The sequence below is a fragment of the Coloeus monedula genome (assembly GCF_965178545.1).
Source record: "Coloeus monedula genome assembly, chromosome: 17".
Classification (NCBI taxonomy): domain Eukaryota; kingdom Metazoa; phylum Chordata; class Aves; order Passeriformes; family Corvidae; genus Coloeus; species Coloeus monedula.
Window position 1 is genome coordinate 296,423 of NC_138797.1, and position 18,713 is coordinate 315,135.

The following is an 18,713-nucleotide window of genomic DNA, read 5'->3' on the forward strand; positions in this document are numbered from 1 at the left end:
GATTTCAGTTGTAGGTAGGTTTGCTTTCCCTTTGTGTAGGATTGTAGAATGGTAGCCTGGCTTGCATTTGAGTCTTAATTCTTACGTGTCTGGGCTCTGTTGTTAGCATCAGGTTTGATCCTTTTGAGATGCCACTTCTTTCTACCACTTTCTCTGTCTTTCAAGTGTGGTTTACCGGATAAAGAATACTTGTGGATTTGAGTTTTGTCTTCAGGCCTTCGTTCAAGAATTCACTGAGAATTCACAGTGTTTGAAAACACTGACAAGTGGAAATTTTCTCCTGATGTTACTGTTGTGGAGGAGAAAGCATTGTACTTGGAATGTTATCTTCAGTTGGGGTAGTAAAATAGCTGTGTTTCTGAGTTATAAATTACCAATGCAATTTAAAGAAATAGTCTACAAGGTCTTCCTGATCAGAAACATTTGAATCTCATCTGAGACTCCTCTACTTCTAATATACTAATATAAGAATCTTCTAATATAAGAAATTTTTATTTAAAAATCCCAGGATTTTGCAGATGAAATTTTGCTTTGAGAATCTAAAACTTAAATTACATTTAATGTGCCTTCTGGGTTTTTGGTGTTACATTGGGTAGATGATTCATGATGCCTGGTGGTGGATATCTCAGAGAAGTGAGTGTATTGACCCCCAGATGTTACTCTTGGTAAGAGTGAATTGAAGCTATTGATTTTGTAAAATGTGACGTTTCTAGATGTAGGGAAGGTCCTTCTGACTTCTGGATCTGTAGTTAAATTTCTTTTTCCACCCCGGACTAAGAACTCCTTAGTTGTCTCCTTTTGCTGCAGCCAATGTTTGCATTTGCTGTTCAGTTTTGGGATTTCTTACGTTCTTTGCTCCGTCATTGTGTAGTAGTATCTTTATTGCTTATACAAGTGGTACGTCAAATTAATAAGATTGGAGGAGCTAAACCAAGGTTTATTTGTATCAAGTGTCTGAGACAGTTTACCTTATTCTTAATTAAAATATTTTAATCTACCTTTGACCAGGTATCCAGCACACATTGAAGAAATTGATTATGAGGAGGGGAAAGTACTTATCCATTTCAAACGCTGGAACCATAGATACGATGAATGGTTTTGTTGGGACAGTCCTTATTTGCGTCCCTTAGAGAAAATACAGTTAAGAAAAGAAGGATTACATGAGGAAGAAGGCTGTGCAGTAAGTAGAAATTAGAGGACATATATGTGTGTAACAGTTTAATGTGCAGTTGTATGAATGATGACCTTTGCAATGTTTCACTGTTGCTGTGTTACCTGCTGTGTAAATTTTATGATTTCTTTTAAACATTGGAAAGCTAGTAATTGAAATGTTTTGATAAAGTTGTATGTTTCAGTAATTCTCAGATGAAGACACTTTTAACTACTGTTTTGTAGGGATTTCATATCAATGATCAGGTATTGGCATGCTGGTCTGACTGTCGCTTCTATCCAGCCAAAGTTACTTCTGTTAACAAAGATGGTAAGGACTCCTGGTTTTGTCATGCTTGGTAGTCATGCTTTTTTAATTGTGCTGGAACCTGGTTGCTTAGGTGGAGAGATACTATAGGAGATGGAAATCAGCTGTGAAAAATTGCATTTTCAATTACATGTTTTAGTCTGTCATCAACTTTTTTAACCTCTTATCCTGTTTATGAGATAAAGTCTTCCTGCTGGGATATCCAGTCAGTAATTGCTTTAAGTATATATGTGGGAAAAGTTGTTTCTTAAATTTGTTGTTATTGCATTTGACTGCAATAAAACCTATTGTCAGAGCTGCAAAACCCCCTTAAAAATCAGGGAAGTGTGAAGGATTTGTTCTAGTGCTGGGCTTGCTTTAGATTGCCTGTGTTGTAAGATCAAGGAGAATAAGGCTGTGTAATTGTATGTTGGAATATTTAATCAAAAATATTTTGGGGTTTTGTGAGTAAGGTGCATTTGAGGAGCAGCTCTAAGTTTAGACATGCACCTTTATTCTGACCAGAACTATTTTGGGTATCTTTTTCTGTGTCTCCCAGGCCTGTGATAGGAACTCTGTGGAGGGTTGTAACAACACAGATAAGGCAGCTTTCATTTAGAGCTAATGTTGCATCTGGGGTATTGGAGCTGTTAGCTGATGCTGTGTTAAATAACTTCTGATCTTTGAACTCTTACTCTTTTTTTCATATTTTAGGTACATACACTGTGAAATTTTATGATGGTGTAATTCAGACAGTCAAAAACATTCATGTCAAAGCTTTTTCCAAAGATCAGGTAAGCATGGTGTTTGTGCAGCTAGTGTATTCTGAAGTGAACAGTTCAGGTGGCTAGATTTGGTGAATTATAAGACATGAAATTAATGAAAAACCTTTATTGCTAAAATTCAGTATGTCTGAAATGAAGTCCCTTAAAATGAAAAGGTTGTGTGAATCTTTGTGGTATGATTGCAAAGCTCTCAGGTTCTCTAAATGCACCTCTTGAACTAAAGAAATCATAGGTATACAAGGAGAACAGATTTCTAAAAATTGATGGAAAATTCAAAATGTACATACTAAAGCTAGTGGTAAGGTTTTGAAACATGCTGTGATTGTTTTACCTGAGATTAGTTTAAATATATGTCTTAAAAATAAAGGAGTGAAAACTAGGGAGTGAACAGAAACTATTCTTTCCCAAAGTAATTACTTAATATTCATGAGACTTTTAAGGAACATGGCTATTCATCTTCTCACAAGTTTGAGAAGATCAACTTTTTAGCTCTTCCTTGTTTTCCTTCTGTGGTTTGGCTGTTTTACCAGCCCTTCACCTGTTCAGTGCAGCGGGTTCAAGCTCGTGATAGAAAGTAGTAGTGAACCACTGCATTAAAAAAAAAAAAAATTGTCCTGCTGATGGTGAGAAGGAAGAAGTGCTGCTCTGTACTTCGATTTTCATGTGCAGGCACATAGGAAAGGCTGACCAAGTTCTGGTCTTGAGTAACTTGGTTAAAACTTCTCAAGTACCTGCTTCAGAATAATTTTCGTTACAGGCAGGGTTTTAAGTTTTATCTTTTGCCACACATTCTTGTGTGGTAATTGTAACCTATGGGGTTTTTTGCCATGCCCTCTGCTTTTAGTTTTCTGAAACTTTGAGCAAAGAAATTGAATCTGTCCCTCCCAGCACAAGTCTTAAACACACATTCCAGTAATGAATGTCAGTGGTACAATTTAAATTTCTCACTTTTGTGAAGAGGTATACCAGTCCTCCAGATTTCTGTATTGGCCAGGCTGGAAGGGAACACTATTTCAGATTTGCCATATAGTGCCCTTAATAGCTTTTAAGTGGTTATCATTGTGTGTGGTGGAAGGTTGAATAATACAAGTATTATTGTGACTACTTCAGATTCTTCATTTCCATGAGAAATTTTTATGGTATTTAGCATTAAATAAATGAAGTTGAACAATCTGAAGAAATACTCTGCATAAGAAAATAAAAATATTTTGTTTCCCTTTTAGGAAATTTCTTGTTTCTGCATAGCTTTGGAAAGGTTTTGAAAGGAGATAAAAGGGGTTTTTGGTTTGGTAGTTTTGGTGGGGTTTTTTTTGTTTTGTTTTCTCCTTTTATCCTTTGTCCAAGAAGATTTTTCTTAGCCCAAGAGAATCTCCGAAGTTATGCTAGAACACTTTTTTCTGTCCTTTAGCATAAAAAAAGCATAAAGTGTGAATTTCCTAATGAGCTCTATTTACACAACCGTAAGTAAAATTTAAAAAAAAAAATACTTGAGCCACTGGAGAGCCCAAGATTCAGAGATGGTGGGGGATTCAGGCACAGCAGTAGTGTAGCAGCATGTTGGAAGTGGAGGGGAGGTGTCTTGTTCCTGTTCTTCAGGAGGAGAGACTGGAGTCATGAAGGCACACATGGCTCATGTCTTACTACTTGTGTGGGGGGAAAAAAAAAGGCTCCAAACCCACACAGCTCCTGAAGGGAGCAAAATAAGCAGGTCATAATTTCTTTAATTGCAGTGTTACTCTGTCCCTGTGTAGAGGGTGTAACTGGCTATGGTGAACAATGATGGTAAAATGCTAATAACCTGCAACAGTGTGGATGTGCCTTTGCAAGGGCACACAGCTTTTAAGAGTTCAGGAACACCAAGAGGTGATTCAGACATACTGTATTCATGATTCAGTTTCTTGAGAATATTTTGACTAAGATGGCTTATGAGTGTTCCAGTAGCACATACTTGATTCAAATCACATGGTTTTGTGAGCATCACAGCTGTTGAAACATAGTTGCCTGAGGGTTGTTTTTTGAGTTGTTTGGGGTTTTTTTTCTTTCTGATGTTCAAGTTGCCACTGGAGCTTCTCCCATAAGGTATTTGCAGAATACAAACTTATAGGATGTCTGGTAAAAGGGGTGCTCAGACATGTGAAAGACTTCCTTCCCATTTGCCTAGCTGTTTTCATGAAATATGCATGCAATTTGATTTCACACTTTTAAACAGTGACTTTTTTTTTAATAACATGGCTACGAAGTATGGTTGAAATAATATCATAGAGGGTGGAGCAGATTGCATGTTCACCATTTTAGTGCATCAGTATTATTTCTGAAGGCTACGGTCTGAAAATACCTTAAAAGGTATCAGTTCATGTAGCCACGTATAGACAGGAACACTGGGGTGGGAATAGGCAAGATGTAGTGCAGTACAAGGAGATAGTGAGTTGTAAGTGGATTCTCAGAATTTCATGTAGCTCAAATCACCTGTTCCACTTTCTTTCCCCAAAAAGATGTTGAGGTATTTAGCCTTTCCTGTCCTGATCCTGGGTCAGAGTTGAAGCTTCTTGTGCCCTGTAGAATTGTGTCTGGGAAAGGAGCATGGTTGCTCCTTAATGCTTCGATTAGGCAACAGGAAGTGAGAAGTTAGTTGAACTAAAGGCAGTCTTGACACATGACCAAGTATTAATCCATGTGCAAAGCTAGAAGGTTCCTGTTCATCTGGGACAGCCTGTAGCAGGATCATTGAAAGGGGACAAAACCATAATCAGCATATATCATCCTCCCCACCCCTTCTCAGTGGTGTAATATAAAGCCTGATCACAAAAGGGGAAGGTGGTGGAATAGCAGTGAGCTGTTCATACAGGGTGTTCTTCCTGGCCTGGTGTTATCTAATAAGAACTATGGGGAAATGGGCTGGCAGTTGAATGTTGCCTCAGTAACATGCTGATTAGGGACTGTTAAGGATTTTCATGTCCTCTCATGCTGAACACAAATTACAGAAAAAGTTTTAAGTTTTGTTTTTAAATTTGAATGTTTAAATTCTTAACATCACATGCTTCTTGATGACTGTGCTGATTGCAGTTGCTTTACATGACTCTGCCTAGCAGTTTCAGCAGCAGTGTTTAGTACAAGCAAACTGCATGTCTGTTTTGAATGAGGCTCTTCTGTGAGAGGAAAGGAGTTTGCACATCCAAGTGATTGAGCTGTTTGCCATTTTCTGTGCTCCTGACTCCTGCTCTTCCTGCAGTGTCCCAAGTAGGTTTTATGTAGTACTGCACAAGCTAGTAGGGACCCAGCCTGCATCTGGGAGCAAAGGAACAGCAAATCTCTTCTGCCATTGCGTGGTGAAGAATGGATTTCTTGCCCTGTCCTGTTGACATTGCACAGGTCCTTCACCAGTTCGGGTGCCTCTAAGTTTTAATCTGTGGGTTGCAATAGAGCATGTACTTTTATCACTTGAAAAATTGGACAAGGATGCAGGTCTGCTAAATACAAAGGGGAGGGGGGTGGCTTTTAGACTACAATATTTGATTTTCATGTCATTCTCTTTATTCTAGAATATTGTGGGTGATGCTAAGCCTAAGGAAAGAGGTAATGAAATTCCGTCATCTCCTGAAAACTGGGAGAAATTTAAAGAGCAGAGGAAAGCAACAGGTAATGCAAAGAAAGACGAAGATGAAAAGACATTAAAGACTGAGAAACGAGTTAAACAACCCGATAAAGAGGGAAAATTTATAGTCATCTCTGAAAAAGGCAAGATCTCAGAAAAGAATATATCTAAGAATGGAAAAGAAGATAAAGAGAATATATCAGAGAATGATATGGAATATTCAGTAGATACACAAATTGAGAAGAAGCCTGAGAATGACAATGTAAAGAGTCCACAGGAAAATGCGAAAGAAACTAAGCGAAAGCGTGGCAGACCACCAGTAACACCTCCCACGGGTATGTAGCCAAGATTAAATGTTTAGGCATGTACCAGAACACTCTTAAACTTACCTAAAGGAATGACAAGCATCTTGCTCTTTCACAGACTAAATCTCTATGAACTCTTAAAAAATTTTAAGCTCATCTTTGTTCAGGACAGCCAAGAACATATTGAAGTTCGGAGCCTTGGTGGTTTGGTCAGAGATTAGATTTACGCAAGTAACCATCGTGTAATATAAAGCATACCTGTAGTTGGATTAAATCCTAATCCGAAATTTTAGAAAGCAGATGAAGCTGTATTTATGCAAGTCCAGTATTTCAGCTTGTGAGGCTTGGGAATTTGGGTTAAGTGTTTCAAAGCTTTGTATTCAGTCAATTTTTCTTCATCTAAATCTGTAGAGCCAAGTTCTCAGACACTGCAGCCCATAACTTTAGAGTTAAGACGTCGGAAAATACCTAAAGGAGGTGATGTTCCATTGAAGCGTCCCAGGATTGAAAAAAACTTGTGTGAGTTTTTTGGTATTCAGATCTCACACTGTGTGTGCGCGTGTATAAATATAAAAGTTCTTCAAGCTTAAGGCGGGGGGGAGGGGTAAAATGGCTGTGGAATAATCTTGAATTGTGATAGATGCATTGACTAAAATATAGCACTGGTTTTTCTCAGATTTGCCATTCATATGTGACATCATCATGCTGGAATTCCCTGCTAAATCTTGGAAGTTGGTTTTGGATAAAGGAGGCATAAGTTGTGAGCCTTGATGCAAAAATTCACAGATGCAGGAATGGCAGTGATTATATTGCCTCCAATACATAGAAGGCTATAAAAGCCTTAAAAGTTGTAGAAACTGTTCAGTTACTAGATGGAGGATTTACTGCGTTGCTTAGCAAGGGCACTCTAATACTCCGTAAATACTCAGCCACTGCAGTCAGATAGTTTCTGCTTTATCTTTGTGTGCTCTGTGTGGAGGCTGAGGAACTTGAATGTGTTGATGAGGAAAGAAAATGATATTCTCTGTAGTAGTGTCATGACCAAGGAGAAGAAGATCTGAAGAAAGCTCTTTCCGTAATACCACAGAGTCTTAAACTTCAGTGTGTGTAGGTTATCTAGCCCAGTCATGGTTGTTTGTGTGTCTGAATTGTCTCGTCTAACTCCTGGTATTACTTACATCTGTTTAGATGTTACAGCTTGTTTAGACCAGCTCCAGAATAGTGTGACAAACAGACCCCCACTGCTCTGCAGTATGCTTTTGTGTGCATTTTACTCTGTGGAATTTTTTTTCTCAATAAGAAACCAATAAGAAACTGATCTGTATTTGTACTTCAAATCTGTTACTAGAAGAAAAAAGTTGAGAGTTTTTGCTGTATTTTTATGCTTATTTGTAACTTACCGTTGTAGCTTGTACAGAGGCCTAATTACCCAGGCTTTTTAGCTTTTGCTGTTAGCCCTAGTCCTTAAAAAACACACTTTCAAGCTGTTGAAGGGAGGGAAGAACTTGAAAGCTTGCTTGTCCTCTGTTTCTACTCCTGTAACTGCATGGTACCATTAATACAACTGTTCCAGCTCAGGAAAAATTTAAGAACTCTTCAGATAATACTGAGAGAGACCAGATCAGGAGGCGTTCTTCAAGACTCTCATCCAGTATTAGCCATGAGATTTTAAATACAGATCTTGTCACAACTTCCACGGAAATTCAACCTTGGAAAGATGCAGTATCTAACCAAAATGAATCTGAGAAGGGTAAGTGGCTTTGCACTGTTCCCTGGATTTTTGTGAAGAGGTCATCATGTAGTTGTTGCAAGCTCTATATTTTCAGTTGCTTAACCTGCAGACTCCATATATGCCATTAAAACCTGATGCATCAGCAGTGCAGGGAAAACTCATTGAAAGTTTCTGCTGCTCTGCTGCCCTGATTGCTTTTGGCTTTTGATTCCCTCTCTATCAGTAACCCTAGCATTTCCTTTGGGTGGTGGGAACTTTTACAGTAGAGGAATAACTGGCCTTGCAAAAGGAGAGCTCCATAGGCTGTAAAAATATTCAAGGAAATAGTTTGGTTGGGGTTTGTTGTTTGGTTGGTTTTGTTTTTTAGGGAATGCAGGTTCTAATTGTGAAAATGAAGTAATTTCAATGTTTTAACAGTTTGAGATTGTAGAAGTAACAGCCCAAGTGCTGAACTCAGAGTTCTTACAGTTTAATCCTGTTGTTGAACACTAAAAGCATCAAATGGGATGCTTCTATGCTTAAACTGGGTGGAAATGATACTCCCTTTTCTGCCCTGTGCTTCACTGCCTTTCCCTTTTGGGGGAGCTCTTGTAGTGGTTTGAGGAGATCTGTCCTATTCTGGGCTCTAGACAGTTAGCTTGTATGTTTCTAAGCAGCGGTAAATTTAGAGGGGTGCTACAAGTTAGTTGTGTTGTAAAAATTTTGTGACCCAAGAGCAAGCAGTCAGAGCATGGATGGGTATTTTTCTCCTCTCTAATGTGATGAAGATTCCCCCCTCCCCCGCAGTGTTCTGCAATATGCTTTTGTACGCATTTTACTCAGTGTTAAATTTTTTTCATTCTAGTCCAGTTAGAAATTCCTGTTGAATCTGACCAAAGTTTCAGTGAACAAGGATCACCTGGAAACACATCGCATAGCACAGCACTCAGTACAGATGCCAGTTTGCAGGAAGAAAAAGCTGAAGACATTGGGTCTTCCTCTGTCACTGTCAGAACTCAAGAACCTTCTGCTGCTACAGGTTCAGATTTTTCATATTTAATGTTGATGCATTTCTTAAAGCAAATGACACCAGGTGTTTTGTACTTGTACAAGTGTTAAAATTGTGCATTCTTGCAATGTTAACCTTGGTTAAAAAAGCATATTTTTATTCTTTGTCAACTCAGTTTTAATCTTACGCTTTTGAGTTGGGCAGCAATCTTAAAAGTGGAGATCATAATTTTTAAATGACTGGGCGTAATATTTTCAGCGTGAGTGAAGTTAACAAATGCTTGTTTTCAGTGTTTGGAATTCTGCATTAAATTGGACGTAGCACCTTAAAAGGTCAGGTTCTTTTCTCCTTAATGTGCTGCAGGTACGTGGTAACTGTTACTGCTACTGCCTTACTGTTACTGCTGTCTGAGAATCCTGATGGTGCATTTTTTATATCCTTATGTTTAGACTTGGAGGTGCAAATTTATGAAATAGTGTAGTGCAAATTGATGAAATAGTTCAAACATTTCAGTGTCTGTCTTGATGTATACTCTCTTTTCTCTTAGCTGGGGAGTGTTCTTACCTTGCTTTTCAAACTAAAATTTCATATGCAGATAGTAGACTGTCAAAATGTAGTGCTGTCCTGTGATTATTTCTTCTAACTTTAATCTTTGGATCTACAGCTAACTGGGGAAACTTGAACTACATATTTCCTAGTTTATGCTCTATCAAACAAGTTTAATTTTAAGTAGAACTGAGCATTTGGAGAGATTTACAGTTGCTCAACATTGGAGTAATCTGTGTATGTTGTTTGCTGGTTATTTTAAATTTCTCTCCTGTTTGCATGTATCTTCTTTCACTCACTCTGGTGTAACTGTTCAAGTGACATGTCCTCTCCCTTTCTGCTAATGTGCACCCTCAGTGCCGAAAGGAACTGACCTCTTTCCTTTGCTCGGGTTGGATGTGTAAATGGTCTTTTACTATTTAGAAAATAGAGCTCTTTTGATGTTGGTCTCCTTCAGATATTGCTGAGCATTTGTAATTTGGGTTTAAACTCGGGAGAATTCCAGCTGAATGTGTAATATCTGTGTGTGCAGTGTCATTCACTCTAATGGAATGAGTGGGATGTGGCCTTCAGAGCTTGCTTCATTAGATACAAACAGCAAAGTTGTGGAAACAGGGCCTGGCTGACACCTGCCCAAAGGCACTGATGGAGTTTGTGCACTCTTCTTCCTGGCTCTTCTGTCAGGACTTGAGCAAGCTAGGTTAAAGTTAATTTGGGAATATGCACTCACACTGAATTCTGACCTGAAGTACAACACTGGTGGTACATAAAAATCCACACTTCTGAGCATGGATTTTATTTTATGTTATTAAAAGTTGTTTCAGTTAACATTAGAAATCATCTATCCACCTGGGTGGACATCCAGGTGTGGCAAGCAGGTGGTTTTTTTTGTAAAGCACTCTTAAGGATTGGGGCTAAAAGCTATGCAGGGTCTTTGAGTAAATACTGTCACCCGAAATCCAAGCACAGAAATCTACATTTCCATACTTAACCAACATGAAAAATCTTATTAACAAGCAGTTGGAGATGAGGGTTTTAAAATTCATAGACTGTGTCACAGATAAATCCTTTGTAGTTAAAAGTGGTTCTGTGTTTCCCTCTCCATGCTCTCTCTTGGTTGTGGGATTGTACCAGTGTCCCCCCAGCCTGATGGGGGAACAGCAGGGCTTGGTCTTTTACCTGGTAGTGGCGTGTGTGTAGCAGCATGACAGTGGTAGATGCCTCTAGGTGGGATCTGGAAATGCCTCTGAAAATTGCCAGTGGCTTCCAGCTCTTGTGGAGGGGTAGTTGTGTTGCAGAGCCCAGGCATGCTGTCCTAAAAACAGCTGGTGTTGGAGACTGAGAGCTGAGTTAACTCACTATCAAGTGAACAGATAAGCTCCAGATAAAACTGTATGTCAGACAGTTATGTTCATGATGTTCTAAGTCTGCCACGTGTTTTAAAGAGATTTGGGGTTTGGGAAGGGGTGAACTACATTGTTGGAGTAGGTGCTGTGTGTGGGAGAAGAGGGTTTTTATTGCATGTGAGATTCCCGCAAAGTACAGCATGGAAGTTAAAGTCATTGGTAGCTTTCCATGTGTAGAACAAAGACATTATTGTAACCCAGTATTACCATTCTTATTTGTCTGTAGACTTTAGTTGCTTCGTGGGAATTAATTATCTTCCTGTAGGAAAATTCTGTAAAACCTCTATTTTCCTCTGTGTGATATTTGGCATTGTTGAGTAATGAATCCTGGTAGTACAAGTTTTACCTTGCATGATGTACAGGAAGAACACGATTTTTATAGCATTTGAATATCAGGAATTTTTAAGGACAAAAGCACTCCTCTTAAAGGGTGTTTTTCTAGTCACTGGTTAAGTATATGATTCAAGATTCATAGTGGTTGCAGACATTTATAACAGCAAACACAGTCTGGAGTCTTCCCTATGACTGAGATGTTTTAAAATTTATTTGTCTGTAACATGTTCTGAAAGGGGAATATAGCATTGCTTGTCAAAACTTAAGTTCCTTTCTAAAAAGTTTCAACAAAATTCTGAATAATTACATGTACTGAAAAATTAAAATCCTGTTCTGCTGGCTTTGGGTGCCTCTAATGACAAGGGACCAGAAATGGTGATCAGAATGTAGCTAAGTCAAGTTGTCTTTCCAAAAAATATGTGACAGTCTGTTGGCAAATTTAAAGCTCTGCATATATCTGAAAACAGATTTAAAAGCATTCCACAGCTCTTCATGTGAGTTTACTCTTAAAAATTCCTTTTACTTTAAAGGTGAGCTGCCTTTGCTTTGCACACATCTGCTATTGTGTTTGTAGTAGTATTTGCGAGCACCCTTGAAATTACTAATTTGCATGGATATGCATCAGGGATTCTATTTGCCTTATATTTACACCTGCTTTTCTAATTTTGTTGCTCTTAGCTTTGGGTTTCAGTTAAGGAGAAGCATAAGATCTTTGCATGAGTTTGAGAGAGTGGCTGTTTCTCCTGCAGCTCACCCTGAATAGGCTTTAATCCCTTCAAGGGAGTGTGAAAACTGTATTTTTGAGCCTAACAATATATGGTAGGTAAATAAGTCCTTCCTGCCTTGCTCATTTAAAGCTCCTTACAGCGAGGCACCATAATCTGGTCACAGTATTTCAGTTACACCTCAAAGTGCAGGTAAAGCCTTTACATCCCCTCACCTGGCCCCTCCAAAGGTGGGTTGAGGTGTGAGTGGTGCACTGCATGATTTACTGCCCAGTACAGGCTGCTTTTATCGGTACCAATTTATTTCCAGCACAGGGGGAAAATGGTGAGTGGAGGGCTGTAGGAAATACTATCTGTAGTAGCTCTTGCAATGCCAGGTAATGTTACAGCTCACAACCCCTCAAGTTTATAAATATGTAATTATCTGTGATTATTGGTGCTCTTTCTTATATATTTCTTACACCAGACATCTCCTTCTGTGGATTCTGGATGCACTGGAAATTCTTGGATGCTGTCCTTACCTAAATTAACTTGAGCAATTAAGCAAGATGGTTTTTGTTTCACAACTGAGATACTGAAAGAAAGAGGGTTTTTGAAAATAAAGGAAGAAGTGTAGTTTGAGAGCTGAAATGATGAAACACTTGGTGAGCTCAGGAAAAACAACAAAGATTACAGAAGAAATAAGTTGAATGAAATAAGTAATTAGTGAGGACACTGGCCCAGTGGTGTGAAGTGGTCCAAAGCAGTGTGAAAACTGTCTGCTCAAGAATGTTTGTTACTATGACCTATCATGAACATAATGCACCAGAGAACATGAGTTTGAGTGTTTCAATGTGTTCAGTTTAACAGCAGGTGAAGAAATAATTTGATCTTCACTTAATATTTCTTTGGAGACTAGGAAATAGAGAGTGGAAGTCCCCTCAGTTTAGCAGGCAATTGTGTGTGGCGGTCTAATGGCTCAAAACTGCAGTAGGGCCAGCTTTAAGTGGGGGAAAATGGGAAGAGGTCTGTGCACTGGTGGCTTTCTGGGATTGTTTACCCGGGTGTTGCAGGAGATGCCACAGGATGGCGGACCTTCATCAAGGTACCATGCTGCTGCCAAATATTCCTGTCTCAGCAAGAGTCACATCGAACAGAGAATTGGTGATGGCGTAAAAACACCTCTGGTGGACTTGGAAGCTTCAACACTGCATGGTCATAGCTTGAGCCTTGGATAACTCAGCCCAGTGAGGAGTGAGAGGGGTTGCTGACTAGAACACTGAAGGAACGTTTTCCTCTGTAGTGAAACTTAAAGGACACACCGATGTTTGACCATGAGTGTCTGTACTTAACATTGTAATGGCTGACTGAAAAGCAGATGAGGAGTTTGAATTCTGATTATAATCATGGGAGAAATAACAGGTGCCAGTTTACCATTCATTTTCCTCTGTACTAACAAAAAATACCCACCAAGCTCCTCTGAAAAAGCAAGTGCCTGAAAATCTGAAGACAATACACTAAACCTTTTCCTACAGAAACCAATTTTAGTGCCATATGTTGTGAGCAAAAATTCTATCTCTGTGTAAGGATGGTAGCTGCCCCTTCAGGTGTTGGTGTAGGAAGTCATTTTCAGAGCACACGGAGCGTGGGCTCTCCAGAGGCTCCCCTGAGTGGCAGAGTTGGTTGTCAGGTTCCCGCTCTGCCTGGGTGACTGGGAGTTCTATTGTGCTACTTGTAAAGAAGGAAAATGTAGTGATGGGAATGATTGAAGCTTTGTTTCAAATTTTGTAGGATCGTCTGTATTTTTATTACTCTGAATACATTCCTTTTGCACATTGCAGTAAGTTTTTTGTCTGCTTCCTTTTCCTTTTCCCATGTCTTTGTTATCCCTATTTCTAACTTCAGCTAATGCAATCCTTTCCTCTTCTAACTTGTAGCTGATCAGTTAGAAGCCATTCCCTGTATCTTCTCCAGAGTCTGTCCAGCTCAGTGGAGGGAAGTGCTCTGAGCTTGGATGTAGGGCATCATCCTGACAGTTGTGTGATGTTACAATAGTTTCCCTTGTCATCTTTGTAATGTTTTTTTGTTAAGTCTTTGGACCCCATTACTCCCTTCTGCTGTGGTTATGTTTTCCAGCTTCATGTTGGTTATTAAATAGTAACAAGTTCTCAGCATTCTCAGTAGTCCCAAATGCTGGTTTTTTTCCTTTACAGTCAAGAGAACTTTTCTGTGTTTGCTTTCACTAAACCCACAGGCCATTGCACTAAACCTTCCTGAGATACTTTTTCATTCTTCCTGAATGCAGCTTTTGATGGTCTGCAGTATATTTTGATTTTGGTATTGGCAAACTTTGTCATTCTGCAAGTGTGAGTCTGGCTTTGCTGCAGTCTTATTGATGTTCCTGTCAGCATGTTTTTAACGTGGCTATGCCACAGTGTCTTCCTCCTGGTCATGACCACTGTGAAACACCTGAAACTAGTGTCTTTCTTTGTACAATTTCCTTCTCCAATTTCACTGCATATTCTTTCTTTTAACCAGCTTGGTGTTACATGTGACTTAATCTTTCCCTATGCATCAGGGTACAATTACTTGTGTTTTCTCCGTGTCCAAGATTGGTTTGTACACAGTACTTAAAGGCTGAGTGTGCCTCAGATACAGCAGTCTAGGATGCTTCTGTGCACTGTGACATAACCTTTAAATCTCCTGCTCAGTAACACCACTTTTGTTACTGCATGCTAAAAGCTTGGAAACAAACTGTCCTGTGTTTTTACTCCAGGATTGGGTTGACACTGCCTTTAACAGTTCTTCTGTTCAATGCCTTCCTGCAATTACAGAAAATCTTATTCTTCTTCATAATGTTTCTGGGTACTTTTGTCCCTTGTTTACAGCTATTTCTAATACTTCTAATAATATCTTAATTGTCATTCATGTGCTGCATCCTTTCAATTTTGGTCACTGTTATTAGGTTTGGGTCTTGTAGTTAAACACTTCTTTCTAAATCCTAAAAGTCAAAACCACTTATAAATATGGAAAAAATACTTTAGTACTGGCAAAACAAATTGAAAAATTGTATTTGGAAGCTGTTTTTTAGAAATGATACTGCCTTTCCTCCTTTCTTCTAGCTGGAGAGGGATTTTTTGATGCTGTGTGTGTATTAGTGATGGATAATTGTCTAGATCTACTTAGATTTGTTTCCTCAGTTTTACCTCTCATGTGTTGTATTGAGTACAGATACTGGTGACAGTAATCTGATTTAGTTCAAAATGGTTTTTTGTATGTTTCTTAGCAAAAACATGAACTAAACGTTTCTGAAATTCATGATAGATGCAGCCCTGGGTTGCACAACAGTGCTCTGTGGAATAGGTGCCTTAAAGTGTTCCTACATATGAATCTTGAAACTTCCCTTGCTTTTTTGAGAAACTAAGTAAGTACAGCTCATAGGGAACATTTTGTAACAGATGCAAGCAATTTTGTGTTTCATTGCTGCTTAGAAATTGAAATAAATTTTAATTTTACTTGAAAAATGTTCTGACATACTGCTTCTGTTGTCTTTGGAAGTAACCAGGCTTTGGTGATGGGACTGTGCACCCAGAAAGGAGGTAGCAAAATAATTGTAAGCAGAGAAGCAGAACTGTTTTCTTGGAAAGTGCTTTCACCAAAGGTGTGAATAATTGTAAACAAATAATCTTTAGTGTTCTTACTTAGGGATGTAATCTCTGTGAGATTCAGTCTTTTATCTTCAAGAGCACTACACAATGATACCAGCTGTTGGGCAAGGACTCAGGGAAGCAAAATGTTGTAACTTATTCATAGAAACAGTGGCGTCATGACAACCAGTTTTTATGAGCTGTAGGGTGGAGTTCTCCCTTTAAAGTTATTGATCTGAAAGGCAGAAAAGGCATTAACATTTTATTTTTAGCATTTCATAGCTAATACATTTGAATGCATGCTTACTTAAGTTCTTTTTGCTGTTTTAAGTTTAGGAAACCATTTGATAAATATAGCAAATGCATGGGGCAATTTTTCTGTTTTGTTCTTACAGTAACAAAACCTTGTAGGAGAACAGATTTTCTTGCATCAAAAAAAGTTGCAACTGTTGACCAAGATCACAAGTTTAGATGCAAGTTCTTGGACTGTTCAAAATCCTTCCGCAAAGCCAAGTTATTGCATTATCACATGAAATACTTTCATGGAGTGGAGAAGGCTGCAGAATCACAGCAGAACCCTGTAAAAAGAAATATTCGAACCAGAGCTTCTCTGGCTTCTGAAAAAGCTAATCAAGAAAGGTCAAAAAGAGGACGGACCGCAGCTGGTTCACTGTGTAAGTATGGTGCTGATCTTTTTCTTTTTTTTAAACAGCAGCAGGCAGGACAGGCAGAAAATACCAGAAATCAGTTTTCCTTTGGGCTGAAGGAGTCTCTTTTAGGGCTCTATCTTAGCATGTTTCTATGTGGAGAAGAAGCATAATACATGTGAACATGGTGTTTTAGAAAGATAATACTGAAGATGTTCCTTCCTCTAGAAATCAAGAGCATGTTCTGGTAAAGAACCCACTCAGCTTCTCTTAATTTTTTGTAGCAGCTCATTTGCATATTAAATGTCTGTTCCCTTTTAAAAACTACAGTTCCCTGAGTTTCTGACTTGATTTTTATTTTTCTCCTGGCTTAAAAATAGTATTGGTTGAAGACTTCTGTCCTTTTCTGTATTAGGGAACAGTTTGGGTACCTCCAGTTCTCTCCTATATCTTCCTTGTCTTTAGGTTTTGACTTTACTTGTCTGTATTTTACTGCCTTCAAGCACATACCTGGCTGGAAATCCAGTACCAGTTTCTGCAGTATTTACTGTTCTGTGGGATGAAAAATCATAGTATTTAACAAGTGCAGTTGTTTCAGCTGTGCTTGAAAAAGATCTTCACACAACAGATGGGCAATGGAAAGGAATAAAAAATTAATGGTTTGCAGAAAAAAAAAAAAGTAAGCTTTAACTGCTTTGCAGTCCACAAAATCACGTTCACTTCTGCTTCACCCTCGTTCTCTGAAGCACTCTTGGCTTGGCATGACACCAGAGTGGCAGTCTAGGTCTAGTGTGAATTGCAGTAGTTGTTGATAACCTGTCCAGACTTGGCTCTTGGGGACTGGTGTCTCTGTGTACTGCAAGTCCATAAAACTAGTCATGTCTTCTGTCTTTTCATTGAGCCTTTTTTATAAAACCATCTTTCTCCTTGCTGAATTCCGTGGCATCTTTTGTCTTTGCAGATGATCTTTCATTAATATTTTGTTTAAGAATTTCAAAGTCGTGCAAGTTGCTCACAGAGCTCCAGCTCACTACAGCAGGATATATCCTGCCTTACTTTGCTTCATGGTTGCTTCTCCTAAAGAGTCCAGAAAATGACTTTTCATTTGAGGTGCTAGTGCTTGTTCCTAACAAGATCAGTGTGATTTTACATACTGTTACTACATGTAAACCCCAAATACTTCTGTATCTTTAAACAATGCACAGGCATAAGCTTAGATTAGGTAGGGAAAGAGTTCTCTTTAAATGCATTAGGATGTAATGATTTGTATGTACTGTACTCTGCATGAAGCTTAAGTGAACCCAAATATTGCCTGGAGGAACACACTGAGACAAGCATGGTTTGAAGACTGTCTGCTGAGAGCTGCAAAGAAATTAAAACAGGCTTTGTGCGTGTCATGGGCTTTTCAATAACCAGACTTCTTTTTGGCTCTTTCAAACTGTGTAATTACTTTGATTTCAGAAGTTGTTTTGTTGGGATTGTCTTGAATGCACTGACTAGTAACTCAAGATCTTGACCCTTCCATTTATCCTTTCCTCCAAGTGCATACAGTCAGATGCACCGTCATCACTGGCAGCTAATTCCTTGTGGAGCTTAGATGCAACTGTATTTGCTTATTTTAAGCCCCCACCCCTCTACTTCCCCATTTGTGGCTGGATACTTTTCAGCTGGATCATTTCCATCATGTACTTCATAGTGGCTCTCTGCACAGAGCACCTGGGGTGTGCTCAGAGCTGCTGAACATTGCAGCAAGGTGGAAGGGGGCTGTAAAGTTCTTAAGGCACTTCCACAGTTGAAGCCTGCTGTTGTGGACCTGTACTACGTATTTTCTTGATGAGGAAAAGCAGTGTCATTATATCTTAGTTATGATACTAAGTGCCATTGTTTCCTAACTCATTGTGTTCTTAATTTCCCTAATCTTTGTTTGGTGATACTATACAGTTGAAAGCAGAGTTAATGAGGTTCATGAGCTCTTACTGTAGTATTTGAAGTTCTATTATTCTGTCTTAATGGCATGTATAGAAAGCCAGTCTTCTAGGCAAGACTTTCTGTCTACTGAACACTTACGCCACCTTTTCAAAAGACTTTTCAGGATGTACTGCTTAGAGTGAAAGCTTTTGAATCCATAATTCAGTCTGGTACGTGGTGGGTATACTTTTCATCTTTACAATCCTTTTGTGAGCAAAAATTCTCGTATTTGAAAAGAATATAGTTAAATCATTTTACCTTTCAGTACAAATGTCTTTTACTGTACTTCACTGTATTTGGTAGGTTTTAGTGCTTAAGTAAAGGTGGCAATTTCTAACAGATAAAACTTTCAGCAATCGTAATTTTTGTTATTCCATAAACTTGAAAATACTCTTGCTTTAGAAACTTTGTCACACTTACCTCACAAGTTTTATTTTAGACTTCTGGGACTCCTTACTCTTTCTGCCACACATAAAAGAAATTAATGGTGAAGGTGGTCTGGTGCTACATTTAAAGTTAAAACACTTACTGCTTTTAAAGTTGTGGGAAAATGTGCAATATTTGTAACAGTAGCAAAACCTTTTCTTCGCAGTACTTAAAATTA

General features: G+C 38.7%; 1 protein-coding gene across 3 annotated transcripts in view; it reads left to right on the forward strand.

The window, feature by feature from the left end:
- PHF20 (PHD finger protein 20) overlaps positions 1-18,713 on the forward strand; it is a 69,771-nt gene that overhangs the window by 20,313 nt on the left and 30,745 nt on the right. For all 3 annotated transcript variants that reach the window (XM_082292613.1, XM_082292615.1, XM_082292614.1), the window contains 8 exons: positions 1,009-1,180; positions 1,396-1,480; positions 2,171-2,250; positions 5,781-6,168; positions 6,550-6,657; positions 7,712-7,888; positions 8,715-8,888; positions 15,890-16,168. In XM_082292613.1, the coding sequence (XP_082148739.1) occupies positions 1,009-1,180; positions 1,396-1,480; positions 2,171-2,250; positions 5,781-6,168; positions 6,550-6,657; positions 7,712-7,888; positions 8,715-8,888; positions 15,890-16,168 (1,463 nt within the window). The remainder of the gene's footprint in view (positions 1-1,008; positions 1,181-1,395; positions 1,481-2,170; positions 2,251-5,780; positions 6,169-6,549; positions 6,658-7,711; positions 7,889-8,714; positions 8,889-15,889; positions 16,169-18,713) is intronic.